The 15090-nt window shown below is 46.8% G+C and overlaps 1 protein-coding gene across 25 annotated transcripts in view; it reads left to right on the top strand.

The window, feature by feature from the left end:
• Nucleotides 1–15090, top strand: part of SRPK2 (SRSF protein kinase 2) — a 247474-nt gene that overhangs the window by 226878 nt on the left and 5506 nt on the right. For 19 of the 25 annotated variants that reach the window (XR_009494209.1, XR_009494208.1, XR_009494207.1 and 16 more), the window contains 5 exons: nucleotides 1005–1105; nucleotides 1216–1323; nucleotides 5943–6012; nucleotides 6641–6733; nucleotides 7069–7161. Coding sequence is in view for 21 of the 25 variants with exons in the window: in XM_024991039.2 (XP_024846807.1) it covers nucleotides 1005–1105; nucleotides 1216–1323; nucleotides 5943–6012; nucleotides 6641–6733; nucleotides 7069–7161 (465 nt within the window). In the remaining 4 variants the exon portion in view is untranslated. The remainder of the gene's footprint in view (nucleotides 1–1004; nucleotides 1106–1215; nucleotides 1324–5942; nucleotides 6013–6640; nucleotides 6734–7068; nucleotides 7162–15090) is intronic. The other 6 variants (XR_009494210.1, XM_024991037.2, XM_059885846.1 and 3 more) reach the window with 2 other exon arrangements.

Raw genomic sequence — 15090 nt, 5'->3', positions numbered from 1 at the left:
CTCTCGCATTTTCTGGCCCCTCCTGGGAAGCTTTGTGGGCGCCCCAGGTCCTGGATGCCTCACCCACTCGCTGCCCTGTTCATGGTACATGCTGCCTGGCCTTGCTGCCTGCCTGGGATGCCAAGCTTCATACAAGGGTCTGCCCAAAAATGGTTGTTCAGTCGCTAAGTCATGTCTGACCCCTTGCAATCTCATGGATTGCAGCACGCCAGGCTTTCCTGTCCTTCACAGTCTCCCAGAGTTTGCTCAAACTCATGTCTCTTGAGTCAGTGATAAAATCCAACCATCTCAACCTCTGTCACCCTCTTCTTCTCCTGCCCTCAGTGTTTCCTATCATCAGTCTTTTCTAATGAGTCAGCTCTTCACATCAGGTGGCCAAAGTATTGAAGCTTCAGTATCAGTCCTTCCAGTGAATATTCAGGGTTGATTTCCTTTAGGATTGACTGGTTGGATCTCCCTGCAGTCCAAGGGACTCTCAAGAGTGTTTTCCAGCACCACAGTTCAAAAGCATCAATTCTTTGGCCCTCAGCCTTCTTTATGGTCCAACTCTTACACACACACACACCCCGCCTCTCCGCCCCACATGCATGCACGCACACATACACCTCTCCATCCTGCAGGGGAATCTTCTCTCTACCCTCGAGTTTAGTAATATCACACTTCCGAGCTAGACGGAAACCAGTAGGGAACTGACGTGATCTAATGAGGAGCAGCTAAAAGTTACAGGAACTGAGTGGCCTGACCCAGAGGTGAAGGAGGGGGAGAAAGGAGAATGGGCAAGTCAGTGTGCATGGGGTCTCTGGGCAGCTTGCCCTCTTATGAAGTATTTCCCTGAGATGGAGAATTTGAGAACTTAAATTTGTTGAGGTCAACTTACAGGATTCCAGGCCTAAATGATCATGCCACTACTTTTCTAGAAAAGGAGTGTGCCCTGCAAGCATTGTGTACACACATGCAAACCACTTAACCCAGGCGCTAACTGTCCTGCTGTTTACTCATGCCAGCGAAAACCCGGGCAGCCGACCTGCTGGTGAATCCCCTGGACCCCCGGAATGCCGATAAGATTAGAGTTAAAATTGCAGACCTTGGAAATGCTTGTTGGGTGGTAAGTAAAGTGTTTTTTCTTTCTTTGGTTGTGATCATGTATTAGACGATGCTTTTTCTCTTTTTTAATGTCTGTGTTCCTCCACAGTAATGTAGTCTGTTCCCTTCCAGCATAAACACTTCACAGAAGACATCCAGACGCGTCAGTATAGATCCATAGAGGTTTTAATAGGAGCAGGTTACAGTACGCCTGCTGACATTTGGAGTACGGCATGTATGGTAAGAGCGGCCTGTGCCCTTTTCCTCCATGTAAAGGCTCATCCCTTTAGTCCCCACAGTAGGCCAGTCTTACGAGTGCCCATGGCCTAAGCCTTCTGACAGGAGGTTGTCCAAGGAGGGGTGGGCGGGCAAGGTTTAGAGTTGGCAGGATCATTCTCAGGCGTGTCCTGGTGTATGTTTTGATTTGGGCTTGTGAGAGACAACCTCGCAAGGCCCTCTATAGCCCCCAGCTACAGACCTCCGCCATGGTGATGGACTTCACGTAGTTCCTCTTGGCTCTTGAAGTCTTGTGGGCTGTACACAGCCTGTGTTTCCCTCACTCAGGCTGGGGAGGAAGATGAAATAGCTGTGATTTAGGGGAAGGTTTGAGGAGGTCTGACAGACGTGTTACTGGAGAGGAGAGGCTCTCCCCACATACCACTGTTTACGCTCTCTCCTGTTAAGTACAGTCTAGAAACCGTTCTGGCTTACGGCTCTAGGCCGTCTAGCCTCGTCGGAGGTACCAGCAGCTGCGTATGCTGTTTGAGTGAGTCTGGTCCCACAGGCAGCTTGGAGATGGTTTTCCTCAGATTTTCCTGTGTATATAGATACATAGAGAGATAGCAGAGCCTTTTTGCTGCCACTTGTGTGCATCAAAAGTCTGGTTGTGTCTAAACTCTCCCAAGTTCTGCCAGTGTCTCTTCTCACTCTCTCCTTACCTGTGAACCAATGAGCATGAATAGTCCCTTGTCTATAAGCCAGTTTCAGTTTCTTTCTTGGTCCTGTTTCCTGGCCAATTTCTCTTAGTGAGCTGAGCTTGGTGGTCTTTTGTTGGAAACATGGATGTATCTGTTGCCTCAGGTGGTGTTTCATGATTTTCTTGTATCGTCTCCCCCGCCCTCCCCCCCAAATTCTTCTTTTCTGTTTAAAGTGAGAGAGCATGTGTGTAAACCTTGGTACTTGTCTTCTCACTAAAAAAAAAAGAAAAAAAGAGTGCAGAATAAATACAACTGTCTGTGATTTAAAGGTTACTGCAGCGCTCCTTGTGTGTGTGTCCTTTGATGCTAAAACTATGAAAAAAGAAACTCTGTCTTTCAAATTTGCAACCAGTATGGCCAAAGAGGTCTAGAACAGAAAGTATGCCTTTCTGTTCTCTGATGGGTAATGCCAGAGAATAATTTTAAAATTACATTTCTCAATAAGTATAAAAAACTGAGTCCTTGCTGTGCTGGGTATGGAGACAAATGGTTAGAAGAGCTGGTGTGTGTGTCATGGCTCCTTTGAATGTAAGGAAGAAATCAGGCTCCCTCTGCAGGAGTCCAGGGGCAGGATGGGGTGGAAGGGCTGGGAGGCAGTGGGAGGCAGAGGCCAGGTCAGGAGAGGGAGGGCACTTCCACCAGTTGGAACTGCGGGGGAGCAGTGTTCTGTTTCCGGACATGTGAGGTCAGGCCTTACTTGTCTTCAGCTACACAGAAGGGGCCATATGTGGGTTGTCCTGAATTACACTCTGAAAACTCTTTCAACTCTGAAATCTTGTACTTCTAATTTTGGGTGTTAAATTTTGGTGATATAACCAGGAAAAATAGGACAAGATCACAGATGCAGTAGCATAATGCTGGAGCTTCCAGTACAGTTTTTACCAGATTATCTGTCTTGCTCTCCGTGAGATGAGTGTACGCCTCCACACCGGCCCCTGTCCTTCCAGCCCCTGTAATCACTGGGAACCCGGGCGTCAGTGTCACGCTCAAACTCCTAAGACAAAGCACTCTCTCCGTCCCCTTCTGCCTCCTTCCTTCCCAAGAAGTGAAGTCCCTCAGTGCTTCTAGAGCTGCTTATACAGTTCCTTATAATTAGGGGTGATTTTCTGGGAGTGGGGCAAGCCTTCATTCCCATCCCATTCGTCCCTGGAGGTCATGACTGAGAGGTCCAGTCTTGTTCTCCGTAGAGAAACTGGTGAAAGTGAGGCAGTCGTCACCCACCCCCCTTCTGTTAAAGTTTAAATACATAGCAGTGTATTAAATTCGTGACACCAAGCTGTAATAAAGCTCTGGATTGCTCTTAGTGGTAAAACCCAGGGTTCTTTGTTGTCAATGGCATTACGTCTTAGAGACTCCAGTGGAGGGAAGAGTGGTGGCTGGTGCCCGTGTTCACTGGCTAGTGCGTTTGCCACTGGCAGGGCAGAGTGCTCTTGCAGCTGGACAGGGTGAGGTGGGATAGCTGGGATATGTCAGTGGCTGACTCTCTTGTTCTTTTCTTGAGCTTTAGCACTCCTTCAGATGTAAGTGTGCATGATCTAAAAATTTGGTGTGGATCCTGACATTGGTGGTTCTGCATTTGTGTGTCAGAATCCTTGAATAGGGCTCCATGGTGACCCCCAGTCAGTGCCATAAAGACAAGAAAACGTGCCAGTCTTGACACGTTTCACCAAACTGCTCAGGAGTGTTCACATCATGGAAGGAATTCGTGACCTTATGTATTCAGAATGGAGTGCTTTGCTATGCGATAGCATTTCAGGAAAGGGGTACCTGGTCTCCCCAGAGCCTAAAGGCAAATGCTCTTCCAGGGGAAAGCCATCTGAGGGTACTGGGCCAAGTACCGAGGGAAGAACCCAGAGTTCTCCAGTATTAAACATGGACAGTAACAATAAAGGTTATATTGAGAGTAACTCAGAGAGTTGAAACCTGTGGCAAAGTACAGAGGCTAATGTTTCATTATGGTGCACGTTTATCCTGTTGTCAATGTCCTATTTGTTAAAATCTTTTAAGCATAAATCCTGCAATGAAAGATACTATATTTACTAGACTCTGGACAAAAAATATTGTATACAAAGAGATTTTTTGTGTGTGTCTTTAAATTGATTTTAGAAAGAAGTATTGAGTTTAATCAGGTTGTAACTTACATTGGAGACAATTTGATACATAATAAAAGAGAACGACAACATGCAGAAAAAAAGAAAGTCTAGTCATGATTCAGAGAATCAGGACCTGATAACTTGTTGGGGAGCCTTCATCTTGCCTCTTCCTTACCATTTCATTGACAGGCTTCTTCAAGTTGTATTTCCTTGGAAATACATGGATGCTAATCAAAATGGCCATCTTTACAAAATGCTGAGCTGATGTAGCTTAGTGTTAGGCTGACAGAAATGCATACAACCAGATTGGAATGGTTTTAGAAATCAATTAGAGGAATGAGGCGAAACCAAGGATGGTAAAGAGCAGTTGATGCTTTCCATGGATCCATCCCTCAACTGCCGGAGTCTTCTGACTGCATTGGGCTTTTACCCTTTTCTCTTGGCTTGTGTCCCCGGCGAGAAAGACGCTTCTGGACATTTAGTGTGTGATCCACCTGTTGCCCTTGGACCTGTGGCCAGGCATGAGGTTTTTCACCCTGATCTGGGATTGCCAGGAGTGTCCTTATTGTTTTCTGGGTGCCTGCCCCCTTGCTCCATACCAAGACCTGGCACATCTGGGTTCAGCTCAGACCCAGGTCTGGTTCAGGGCAGGGATCCTGAGTTCATGAACTAGTGCTCACTGCAGGGTAGCTGGCAAGAGGCTTGTCATCCTACTTCCCTCCTTTCTTTAAAAAAAAATAATAATGCAAGAGGAAGAGATGTGGTCCTGGGCTAAGTGCACTTGCCTTGGTTTGTGCGGGACCCCACTCCAGGCAGATGAGCCTTCCCTCGTGGGTGCCCTCGTTGCACGTTGGCGATCATCAACGAAGGGGAGAGGGTGGGCCAGTTCGGCCGGGTCTGGAGAGGGAGTGGGCAGTGCAGCAGCCACTGATCCCTGGGCATCGGTGAAGCAGGGACGGGCCCCTGAGGGCCTCCACAACAGCGCACTCTAATATACAAGAGAAGTAAGTATGGGGGAGATCAGAAGTGGGGTTTGGCTTGTTCTTTTTAAAAAGAATTCTTTTAATTTGTTTAAATTGTTATTTAAAGCATATTTTTTTAGAAAACATGATATTTGATCAATAGAGCAGTAGCAGTTGTCATCTTTATTTACTGTTAGCAAATTAAACTCATGGTCCTTAGACAATTTTATAAATAAAAGATATAGACTCAGTGGCAGAAATGGAAATAAATACCTCTCCTGTCACCTCACCAGCACCCTAACCTGTACCCTTGGGGGCTGATCCTGTAACCAGGAAGCTCTCCTTGCCATCCACAATCGGCCTATACAATGATCTAGCACCTCCTGGCCCAGGGTGACAGCAAGAGGGGTTTCTTTGGTTCTAGAAATTTCCTTTGGTTGAATCAGAAATGAATGAAGTGGTGAGAGTTGTTGAAAGGAGCCCCCAGTTACCAAGGCACAAAGATCTTCCTTCAGGAGGGTGGCAACATCCTCGGTCCAGGCCCAGGCCAGCCTGCAGGTTGCGGGCAAGCTCTGGGTCAGACAGCCCTGGTGCCTGGAGTGTTCCGGCTAGGCCCGCACACAGCTGCTTCTTCGGAAATATATAAGAATGTTTCTGAAGCTTCTTTGAACTTTTGGGAAGAAGAAAAATAGCCTGATGTTGAGCCTTTAAAGGAAGACTCTGGTTTGATTCAGATCCTCATAAAATGTAGGTCTCTTGTACCAGAAAATATTGCTGGCTTGGACCCAGTCTCTGAAGCGCTTAGCATGTCATCTGTTGTATCCTAGGCATTTGAGCTGGCAACGGGAGATTATTTGTTTGAACCACATTCTGGGGAAGACTATTCCAGAGATGAAGGTAAGTATTGTTGCCTGCTGAATACCTCAGTATGGGTCTACAGAGAGTCCGGGCCTTCTGGAGAACATTGTGTTTTTGCACAAAAATAGAACTGTGTTTGGTTTTCAAACACCAGATTCAGATGCTTTCCCTTAGAGCTTGAAGCCCCCTCAGTCACAGTGACTGGGCAGAGCCTCCCGGCACAGGTGACCCTGCGGGGAGCTTGTGGCCTCAGCCCGCCCCCTCGCAGGCTGGGAGAGGACAGGCCGGACAAACCCGAGGCCTTTCCGTGGTCCTTATGTCCACTGATCTGCTGCCCATTTCTCTGTCCTGTCGGGGGCTGAATTTAAAACGACGGAATTCTGGCTTGAATTCCATCTGCAAACCTGCCCATCTCCATGCTTACTTGCTTGCAATGCTGGGGTGACCTGGGGTGAGCTGGCCTCAGGTCAGCTGATTAACTGGCTGTTAACACTCCAGTCCTGAGGCCTGCCATCCCAGAAGCCTCTGCATGGATGTGCTGCAGACATTGTTGATTTGAATCTATTTCTGATTTTTTACTAATTTCGATTTCCCCCCCCTCTTCTTTTATCCCATCCTTCCCTCTGCCCCTCCCATTCCCGTATCCTTTTTTTTCTCTCCTCCATAGACCACATAGCCCACATCATAGAGCTGCTAGGCAGTATCCCAAGGCACTTTGCTCTATCTGGAAAATATTCTCGGGAATTCTTCAATCGCAGAGGTAGTACCTCTTCTTTTTGAAAAGCGCCACGATGCAGACAGAAACGGAATAGCAGCTGCTGATGGTAGCATTAATGGTGACAAAGGCATTTCTCTTAAATTCCCAAAGCAACCCAGCAGAATTCTTGTGCTGATCTCAAAGTTGAGAAGGAGACCGCATTTGGCCCCAGGCTGCGGCCCCCTGTGCATCTCCTCCGAGGGGCCTTCAGACAGAGCCTGTGCTCTGTGCGGGCGGCGCTCTGTTTCTGTCTGCGCGGGCGATAGCGGTGTCTGCATGCAGTGTACTGATTAAACTGTCGTGTGTTTCTGTTTTGCTGGCAATGTTTCCCAATGCAGATCACATAGCATTGATCATTGAACTGCTGGGGAAAGTCCCTCGAAAATACGCTATGTTGGGGAAATATTCCAAGGAGTTTTTCACCAGAAAAGGTAACGGTATTTACGTAACACTAATTTTCAGCATGATCCTCTCCCTAAGGAGACATTGTGCATTCACATTGGGCAGTGGATACAGATCTGGACTTTTACAGCTGCGGGATTCTGCTGAAGAAACCTCTCAAGAAATAATCATCCGATATTTGTGGGATAAGAATTTGAGAGAGAACAGTCTTCCGAAACTCCTTTGATCTTCTCCACACCTCTCCTTTACGCTAAGCACCAGCCCATGTATTCAAGTATTTATAAAAAGAGTTTAAACGATTTTTAGAAACCAGCTATACTTGCCTTTCCATTTTCCATGTTGTTCCTGGAGCCAGAGTGCTTTTGCAGTGGAGCAGAGCCCTAGAGAGTGGACTGAATGGCAGTCCGTCTGCATCCTAATTCATGGGTCTGAGCTGGTTCTGTAGGGGAATGGGCCTGCGACATCCTGTGTACCTCACATTCTTAGACATCAGATCCTGTTCTCCCTGGGCCTTACCTCACACTGTACTGTAGGTGATTTATTTTAATATTATACTTGTTTATCACCCCTTGGCATGGCCTAGAACACAGCTCTTTGCCCTGGATAGTCCCTAGTTAATGATCAATTTTTAAAAACACCCAAAAGCCCCAGGGAATTTATTTTTATAGAACCTTTCCCCAGTGCCATTGTCTTTCATGTGAGCATGGATAGCCCTCTTAATTCATGTTTTTTCAGCATAGATTTTTTTTTTTCTTTGCAGGGGTGGAGTGCAATTTGCTTTAAAAAAGAACTTTTTAAAGTTGATGTGGGCAGGACATGGAGTTTCTAGAAATTTTTGCAAGTACTGCTGAAGTCAAATTGATTCTCCAAATTTGGCTTATTTTCCTGTGAGATAAGGCATTCTTGTATAGTAGTGATGCTTTATGATTCACTTTGGTGATTTCCAGCTAACCAATCCTGTCTTATCTTTTGAATTTCGTTTCCCTGTTTTTGCATGAGGCCTGGTTGCTAACCATGCCAAAGATGATGTTTTCCTACTCCACTTACTCTGAGTGCATTGACCAGACTCTCAACTTTATTGCGCCCACCTAGTGGGTAACGTGTGAAGTATGTTAACTGGATGCAGTATTTTTTCTTTTTTTAAATCTCATCACAGGAGAAAAAATTGGGGAAAATGTTCTTCAGACATGTATTAGTTTGGTTCTGAGAATCTTGTCTTTGAGTCTGGGTCACTCCAGCAGGTACAAAGGTCCCCTCGCTACACACAGACTTTCACTTGGTCTCAGGTTGTACTCAGGGCAGCACATTCAGTGGCAGAGCTGGGGCTGGAGCGCAGCAGCGGACTGGGCATGGCGTGTCGCATTGTCCCCCAGGCCACTGGGGGTCCCTTCTGGGGGTGTGCCCTCCCTCCAAGGAGGTGTGAGAGGGTGTCTGCAACCCGGGGTATGCTGAGAGCTGATGCCTTTATTATTATAAACAGGAAGACACTGTGTACATTGTGAATTTCTGGACAGCAGTATTGCTGAGAGTGGACAGTTTCCTAGGAGATTTCCAGAAAATGTTATTTGAACATAGTTGAAGCAAAGGAAAGCTCTGGATTATTTTGGCCTGGGATGGCATGACTTGGGGAATTGTGTTTATTTTAATCAAGGTAGACTCCTTCCACATTTTGGAACATTTTCAGAGCCTGTAGATGGCCTGAGCCCCATGGGGACTTGGCTGGGAGATGACCTGCCCCAGCCACAGCCTTCCCCCACGTCAGGTGTGGGTGTGAGGGGAGGGCGGCCAGAGCAGCAGCCTGATGTGCTGTGCAGTGTGGGCCTGCGGGCGCCCCAGAGGGGGCAGGGGAAGGCCCTGGAGGGCTCTCATCCCTGCCCCAGGCATCAGCTGTGCTGACGACCAGCAGCCAGCAAGGTGCACAGGGGCTTTTCCTTTCGTTGTGCTGCTGCTGCGCTTGGCTCTGTAGCGACAAGGGACCAGCACTGTGCGTGGTGGGGAAGAAGCTGAAGAGGGACAAAGGGCGGGGCCTTGAGTGGTGAGAAAATGAAGTGAGGCAAATGATTTGAAGGTGCCTCTGCCCACAGCCTGTGTACAGGTTTGCTCATGGAGACCCTGCTTGGAGACCCTTGCTCCTCTGGGGCTTTGCCTCTGATCTGAGCTCCAGGCACAGGCGGGTGAAAGCTGCCAAGTCCCAACAGAGCCAGTGGTGGGCCTGAAGCCCTCTCCTCACCACACCTGTGGGGCTCCTTCAACAGGTGTTGGTAAGTGACCCTGGGGTCCTGATGTGCCCCGTGGTTGAGTCCGGCTCAGAGCGCTCTGTCCAGGGTCCTGGCTTTCACACCGGCCTTCCCGTAGTGCCCTTACTCCTCGGACAGTGGGAGCACTGCCCGCACCCAGAGGGGAGTATAAAGTGCTCGTGTGGACCTTGCCGCTCCATCGTTACATTGTCATGTGTGTGTGTGTTGTGGAGATTGTGTGGCTGGGCTCTTGTTTGAAGAGCATGTTTGAAGGTGGCCTGCAGAGTTGAAGGGCATCTGGCGTCCTCGGTAGAGGTAGACTGACCCGGAGCTGACTTGTGTTACTCTGGCAACTAGAGTCTTTTCTCCTTCCTTTGAATGATTAGGTAGGAAATCCCCTATAATGAATGGCAATGGGGACTTACATTCTTTCCTGATTATTATTGATTTGTAGTAACTCTGAAACTCATGAGGGATTTGGGGCTTTCACAGAACTCATGGGAATAGTATGATGATGAGTGAGAGTCTGTCATGAAGTTGATTTCACCGTGTCCCTTGGCTGTAGTTAAAATGTGTGCTGGCATGCCTCCACCAGTAAGGGGAGTGTATATATGTTCTAGAAATAATGGGATCTTAAATGGATCCATTTAAAATTTCTTCTCAAGTACCTTTGTGCCAGAACTGGTAGAGAAAGGTGAAATTGAAAACTGCCATTCCTTTGCTTACGCCTCTTTGGAAAGCAGGGGGCTCGAGAGGGCTGAGCAGCGGCCTCCCGCTCTCTGTCCTCCCCGTCCTCCTGGGCGGGAAGCACATCTCACCCCCACACGACGCTGGGGAGGAGGAGTGGGCTGTGTGCCTTACGGCTAAAACTGTTGCAGCTAAGTGGCATCATCTTGCTTAAAATTCAGGATAAAATAACTGCTAATAGTTTGAATTGTTTCTTGGTCAGGCATTTTGAAATTGAGGTGCATTTTTTTGGCCAGAAATGTTATTACTGTTCTCACCATATTAGGATTTAATCTTCCGGTCTTTGAGTGTGGGACTAGCCTCAAAGATATATAAGAAAAGCCATCTTGGTTTGTGTGTCAAGGTGTGGCCCAGCAGAAGTGAGCGCCTCTGTGGATCTTGTCCCCCTGCTGGCTTGCATTGGTCTGGGTGTCAGTATGGGTTCCTCCAAACCTGTGCCTGACCCCTAAAGGTGACAGTGTTAGGAGCAGGGCTGTTAGAAGACGCATCAAGTTATGAGTGGTGTAGCACCTTATGGAGATACCTGGAGAGCTCGCTGGCCCCTCCGCCACCAGAGGACACAGTCTCTGCCCTGGAAGAGGGCCCTCACCCGCCCACACTGGCGCCTGCCTCGAGGACGGTGAGAAGTCAGTTTGTTGCTGTAAGCAGCAAATGGACTAAGACACGAACCTAGGAAAGTGGTGGCGAGAAAAACAGTCCAGTCAGGAGCACACCTCGTTGTTCTGCCAAACAGGTGGCGCCATCATTTTAGTAAAAGTTGCTGTATTGAGGATGGAAATATCAGAGGAGATGGTTATCTTTAAAAAGAAAAAGCTGCTTGATTCTAGATGAGGATGTTGAGTGTGTTGTAATATATGTGACTGATAGTACGTGTCAGACCAGAGACCTCGTAGGTACAGTGGGAAATTTCAGAGCATGCAAGAAACTCATGTGTAGTCAAAGGACTACATTTGCAGGCAACCTCAGGGTAAGTGATGTCCAGTAGGAGGAGGAGAAAAGTGCAGGAGAGGGTGAAACTCAGGAGCTGGGTTTTCAGTCTTTTTTTGTTTTTTCCTCTGGCTGCATCTCTCCGCGTGTGGGATCTTAGTTCCATGACCAGGGGTAGAGGCTGGGCCCCGGCAGTGAGAGTGTAGGGTACCAACCACTGGACTGCTAGGAAATTCTCAGGAGCTGGGTTTTAGTAGAGGTACTATTCTTGATTTTTAATGTTCAGATGAAAGTTTTTAGGTTGATTTTTAACTTACCTCCAGAATTACCTAAAAATCATCACATTCTCTTATTTCTGTGAAGAGAAAAGCTCCTGTATGCTGTTTGGCCTGCACTGGCTGGGCGCTGCCCCATGTGATCTGCTTGATTTCAAGTTTAAAACCTTATTGATCATAGCATTTCCATGAGGCATACGCAGTGAAGACAGGAGGTAGCCCAGGTAGGCTTACAGTGGTTTGTAAACTTGAGGGCCGCCCGGCCTGGCAACACTGGGGAGGAAGGACGAGGCATCAGTCGAGGCCCTGCTCTGTCCTGCGGGTGCCAGATGCTGAGATGGGCCTGCAGGCGCGTGTCGGCTCGGCTGAGCTCAGTGGGCACTTGATTCTGCAAATAACCAGAATAAAGTGTCTTCATACTTGTGAGTCTTAAAGCCTTTGAAACATAAACTGCTTTAACTCTGATTTTATCGGGAGCATTAATTCTGTGTTATAAGAAGTCTGGTTTTTCCTCTCTGTGATAAACTCTCTCAGGACCTGAGCTCCATGTGAGCAGGGGCTGGGGCTGCCAGAGGAAGTGGGGTTCTGTCTACGGTGGGTGCATTTGAAGTCTTCACTGGAGTCCTAGTCTTTGCTGTAGGTGGCCTTTGTGAGCTGGAAGCAGGGTGGGAACGGTCCCTGCGCTGGGCCAGTCCTGGTGATGCCTGTCATCCCACAGGTCCCCGCAGGGAGGCTGTGTGACAGAGCCCCGCTGCGAGAGTTGCGGCAGGAGTTGGTGTGAGGATGTCAGAGGTCATCTGTATGATGCAGCACATAGCAAGGGCGCGAGGAAGATAGCCAGACACGGCCGAGACTAGGTTTCAGTCACTGTTTAACTACTTCAATTTGAGCATGTGGTTTAAAAAAAAAATGGCAATGAAGTTGCTACAGCATGTTCAGGTAAATTCTGTCATAGCTCATCCCATTGATTCCTGTCATTTATTCTGAGCTCTTCAGTAGTGAGTTGTTTTTACCGCATCCTTAAACAGCCTTGGAATTCTTTTTTAATTTTTTGGTAAGCTTTGTGCCAGTTTTTCAGTATCAGTTTTATTGAGATGTAATCTACATACCATACAATTCACCCTTTCAAAGTGTGCATTTCAGTAATTTTTAGTATATTCACACAGTTACGCAAATGTTACTGTTGTCTAATTTTAGAACGTTTTCATTACCGCAAAAAGAAACCCTGGGCCTGTTAGCACTCCCCCTCCCTCCCCCCACCATCAGCCGCTGGCAGTCCTGGTCTCCTTTCTGTCTATGAATTTGCCTATTCTGGATTTTTTCATATAGTTGGAATCATAAAGTATGTTGATATTTGTAATGGCTCCTTTCATTTACTCTCATGCTTTCCAAGTCCATCCATGGGTAACATTAATCAGTGCTCCATCCTTTTTTTGGTGTAACTAGACCACATCGGCAGAGAAGGCAATGGCATCCCACTCCAGTACTCTTGCCTGGAAAATCCCATGGACGGAGGAGCCTGGTGGCTGCAGTCCATGGGGTCGCTAAGAGTCCGGACACGACTGAGCGACTTCACTTTCACTTTTCACTTTCATGCATTGGAGAAGGGAATGGCAACCCACTCCAGTGTTCTTGCCTGGAGAATCCCAGGGACGGGGGAGCCTGGTGGGCTGCCGTCTATGGGGTCGCACAGAGTCGAACACGACTGAAGTGACTTCAGCAGCAGCAGACCACATCGGATTTTCCTGTTCACCAGTTGATGGACATTTGGGTTGTTCCCACCTTTTGGCTATTAATAATGCTGCTGTGAACATTAATGTACAAGTTTTTGTGTAGATATAATTTTTCATTTCTCCTGAATGTGCATGTGATACTTGAGTATCAGTTTTCTGTTTCTTAATTTTGTTACTTGTGCTTTTGATATTTTAATCTAATATCTAAGAAACCCTTATCTACTTCAAGGTCATGAAAATTTTATTTTTCTGTTTTCTTCTAAAAACATATGGCTCTAGCTCTTCTGCTTAGGTCTAGGATCCATTTGAGTTAATTTTTATTTGTGTGGGAGGTAGGGTTCATTTAGAATTTGACCTCAAATATTTACTTACATGTACTTTGTTTTTTTTTTTTTTTTCTTACATGTACTTTGTAGGAAATTATTCAGAATTTTTAAGTTTTTTGTCTTCCTTAGTACCTGTATCTACTGATAGGTTTCCTTTCTCTGTGTATGCTACTGAAATTTGTCCTAATTTATTTTATATCATGGTTTCTTTTTTAGTTACCAGTAATACAGTACCAGGATTTTGTTTTATAGTCCCCTGTGTGTGGTGTAAAACCTCACATGCTTGTGTGTTTAATTCTGGAATGTTATAACCTCATAGGCAAAATAATATATTTTCCTTCATAAGTCACCTAAAATAATACTCCAGAGAAGAGGAACAGAAGTGCTTAATATTTTTCCTTAGCAAGAGCTCATAGCCAGGGGCTGGCATGTGGAGTGGCCGACCCGAACCTTTACTCCGAGGGAGGACCCCTCCTCAGGCCTGCTGCCGGCAGTCTCCTCGTGTGTACGTGTCGGGAGGCTCTGCCCACAGAGCAGGTCAGGAAGCCTGAGAGGCAGCGCTGCCTTGCTGGCACCCAGGTGGCCTGCATGTGTCTGAGAGCTCGATGCCGAGGGACAGGTACGTGTTACTCGGCATTCTTTAAGCAAGAAAGGGTTGGAAACGGTTTAAGAAGTAAAGACTGTCACAGTCAAGTGTTTTGGTATTGGCACAATTTGTTTCAACAAAACATATCTTGATATATTTTCCTAGGGGGAAAAATTGCCAAGGTGTAAAAGCTATTTGTACAGTAGGACAGATAGTAAAAAAATATTTTAAAAATGTTTTATTATCTGATAGTTTTATTTTTGTTTTGTATTATACGTGATGGGAATGGGGGTGGCTGTGTTTCTTGAGTGTTATGGGTCAGACTGGAGCTGATGAGTGGACTTGAGGCCCTCCCTTATCAAAGGAGCCTTTTCTTGGCAGTTCTAGGAATGTGTGTGCTCAGTCGTGTTCGACTTTGTGATCCTGTGGGCTGCAGCCCATCATCCTCCTCTGTCTGTGGGATTTTCCAGACAAGAATCCTGGAGTGGGTTGCCATATCCTTCTCCAGGGGATCTTCCTGACCCTGGGATTGAACCCATGTCTCCTGGGTCTCCTGAATTGCAGGTGGATTCTTTACCCCTGAGCCACCAGGAGGGCCACTGCATGTGTGAATTTGTGTGAGTTTGGGCGCTTAGGGTTTGTTTTTAAGTAACTTCTGTCAACTGTGTATAAGATAGTGCTGCTGCTGCTTATGCAGTTGAACATAAGTTGTACATATGATGACAGGGTGAGGTGAGTACATTACCTGTGTTTCTTGGCATTGTAGCGTTTTCCCACCTACCTTCTAATCCACATATTTGTTCATTTTAGAGGCAACACACTGTTTTATTATTGCAATATTGTTATGTATTCAGTATCTTTGTACATACAGTTTTCTGTATGGGTTTACCTGGTCAGAAGTGTGTCAGATATTCTAGGATTTCTTTTGGAACCATCTTTATCAGTTGATAGTATAGCTTTCCTGCCTTGTGTGGTTTTCCTGTTACTATGCAGATTTTAAGGCATCTCGTGATGAAGCAGCTCTCCTTTCATGGAAGATTGTGTGTACTTGGATGCCTGTTCATGGAGCTTAGTCTGAGAACAGCATCCTCAGGAGTAGATTCCCAGTTCTGAGCAGCTCGTGCTCA

Source organism: Bos taurus, chromosome 4 (genome assembly GCF_002263795.3).
Source record: "Bos taurus isolate L1 Dominette 01449 registration number 42190680 breed Hereford chromosome 4, ARS-UCD2.0, whole genome shotgun sequence".
Taxonomy (NCBI): Eukaryota; Metazoa; Chordata; class Mammalia; order Artiodactyla; family Bovidae; genus Bos; species Bos taurus.
This window is presented reverse-complemented; position numbering and strand designations above follow the sequence as displayed.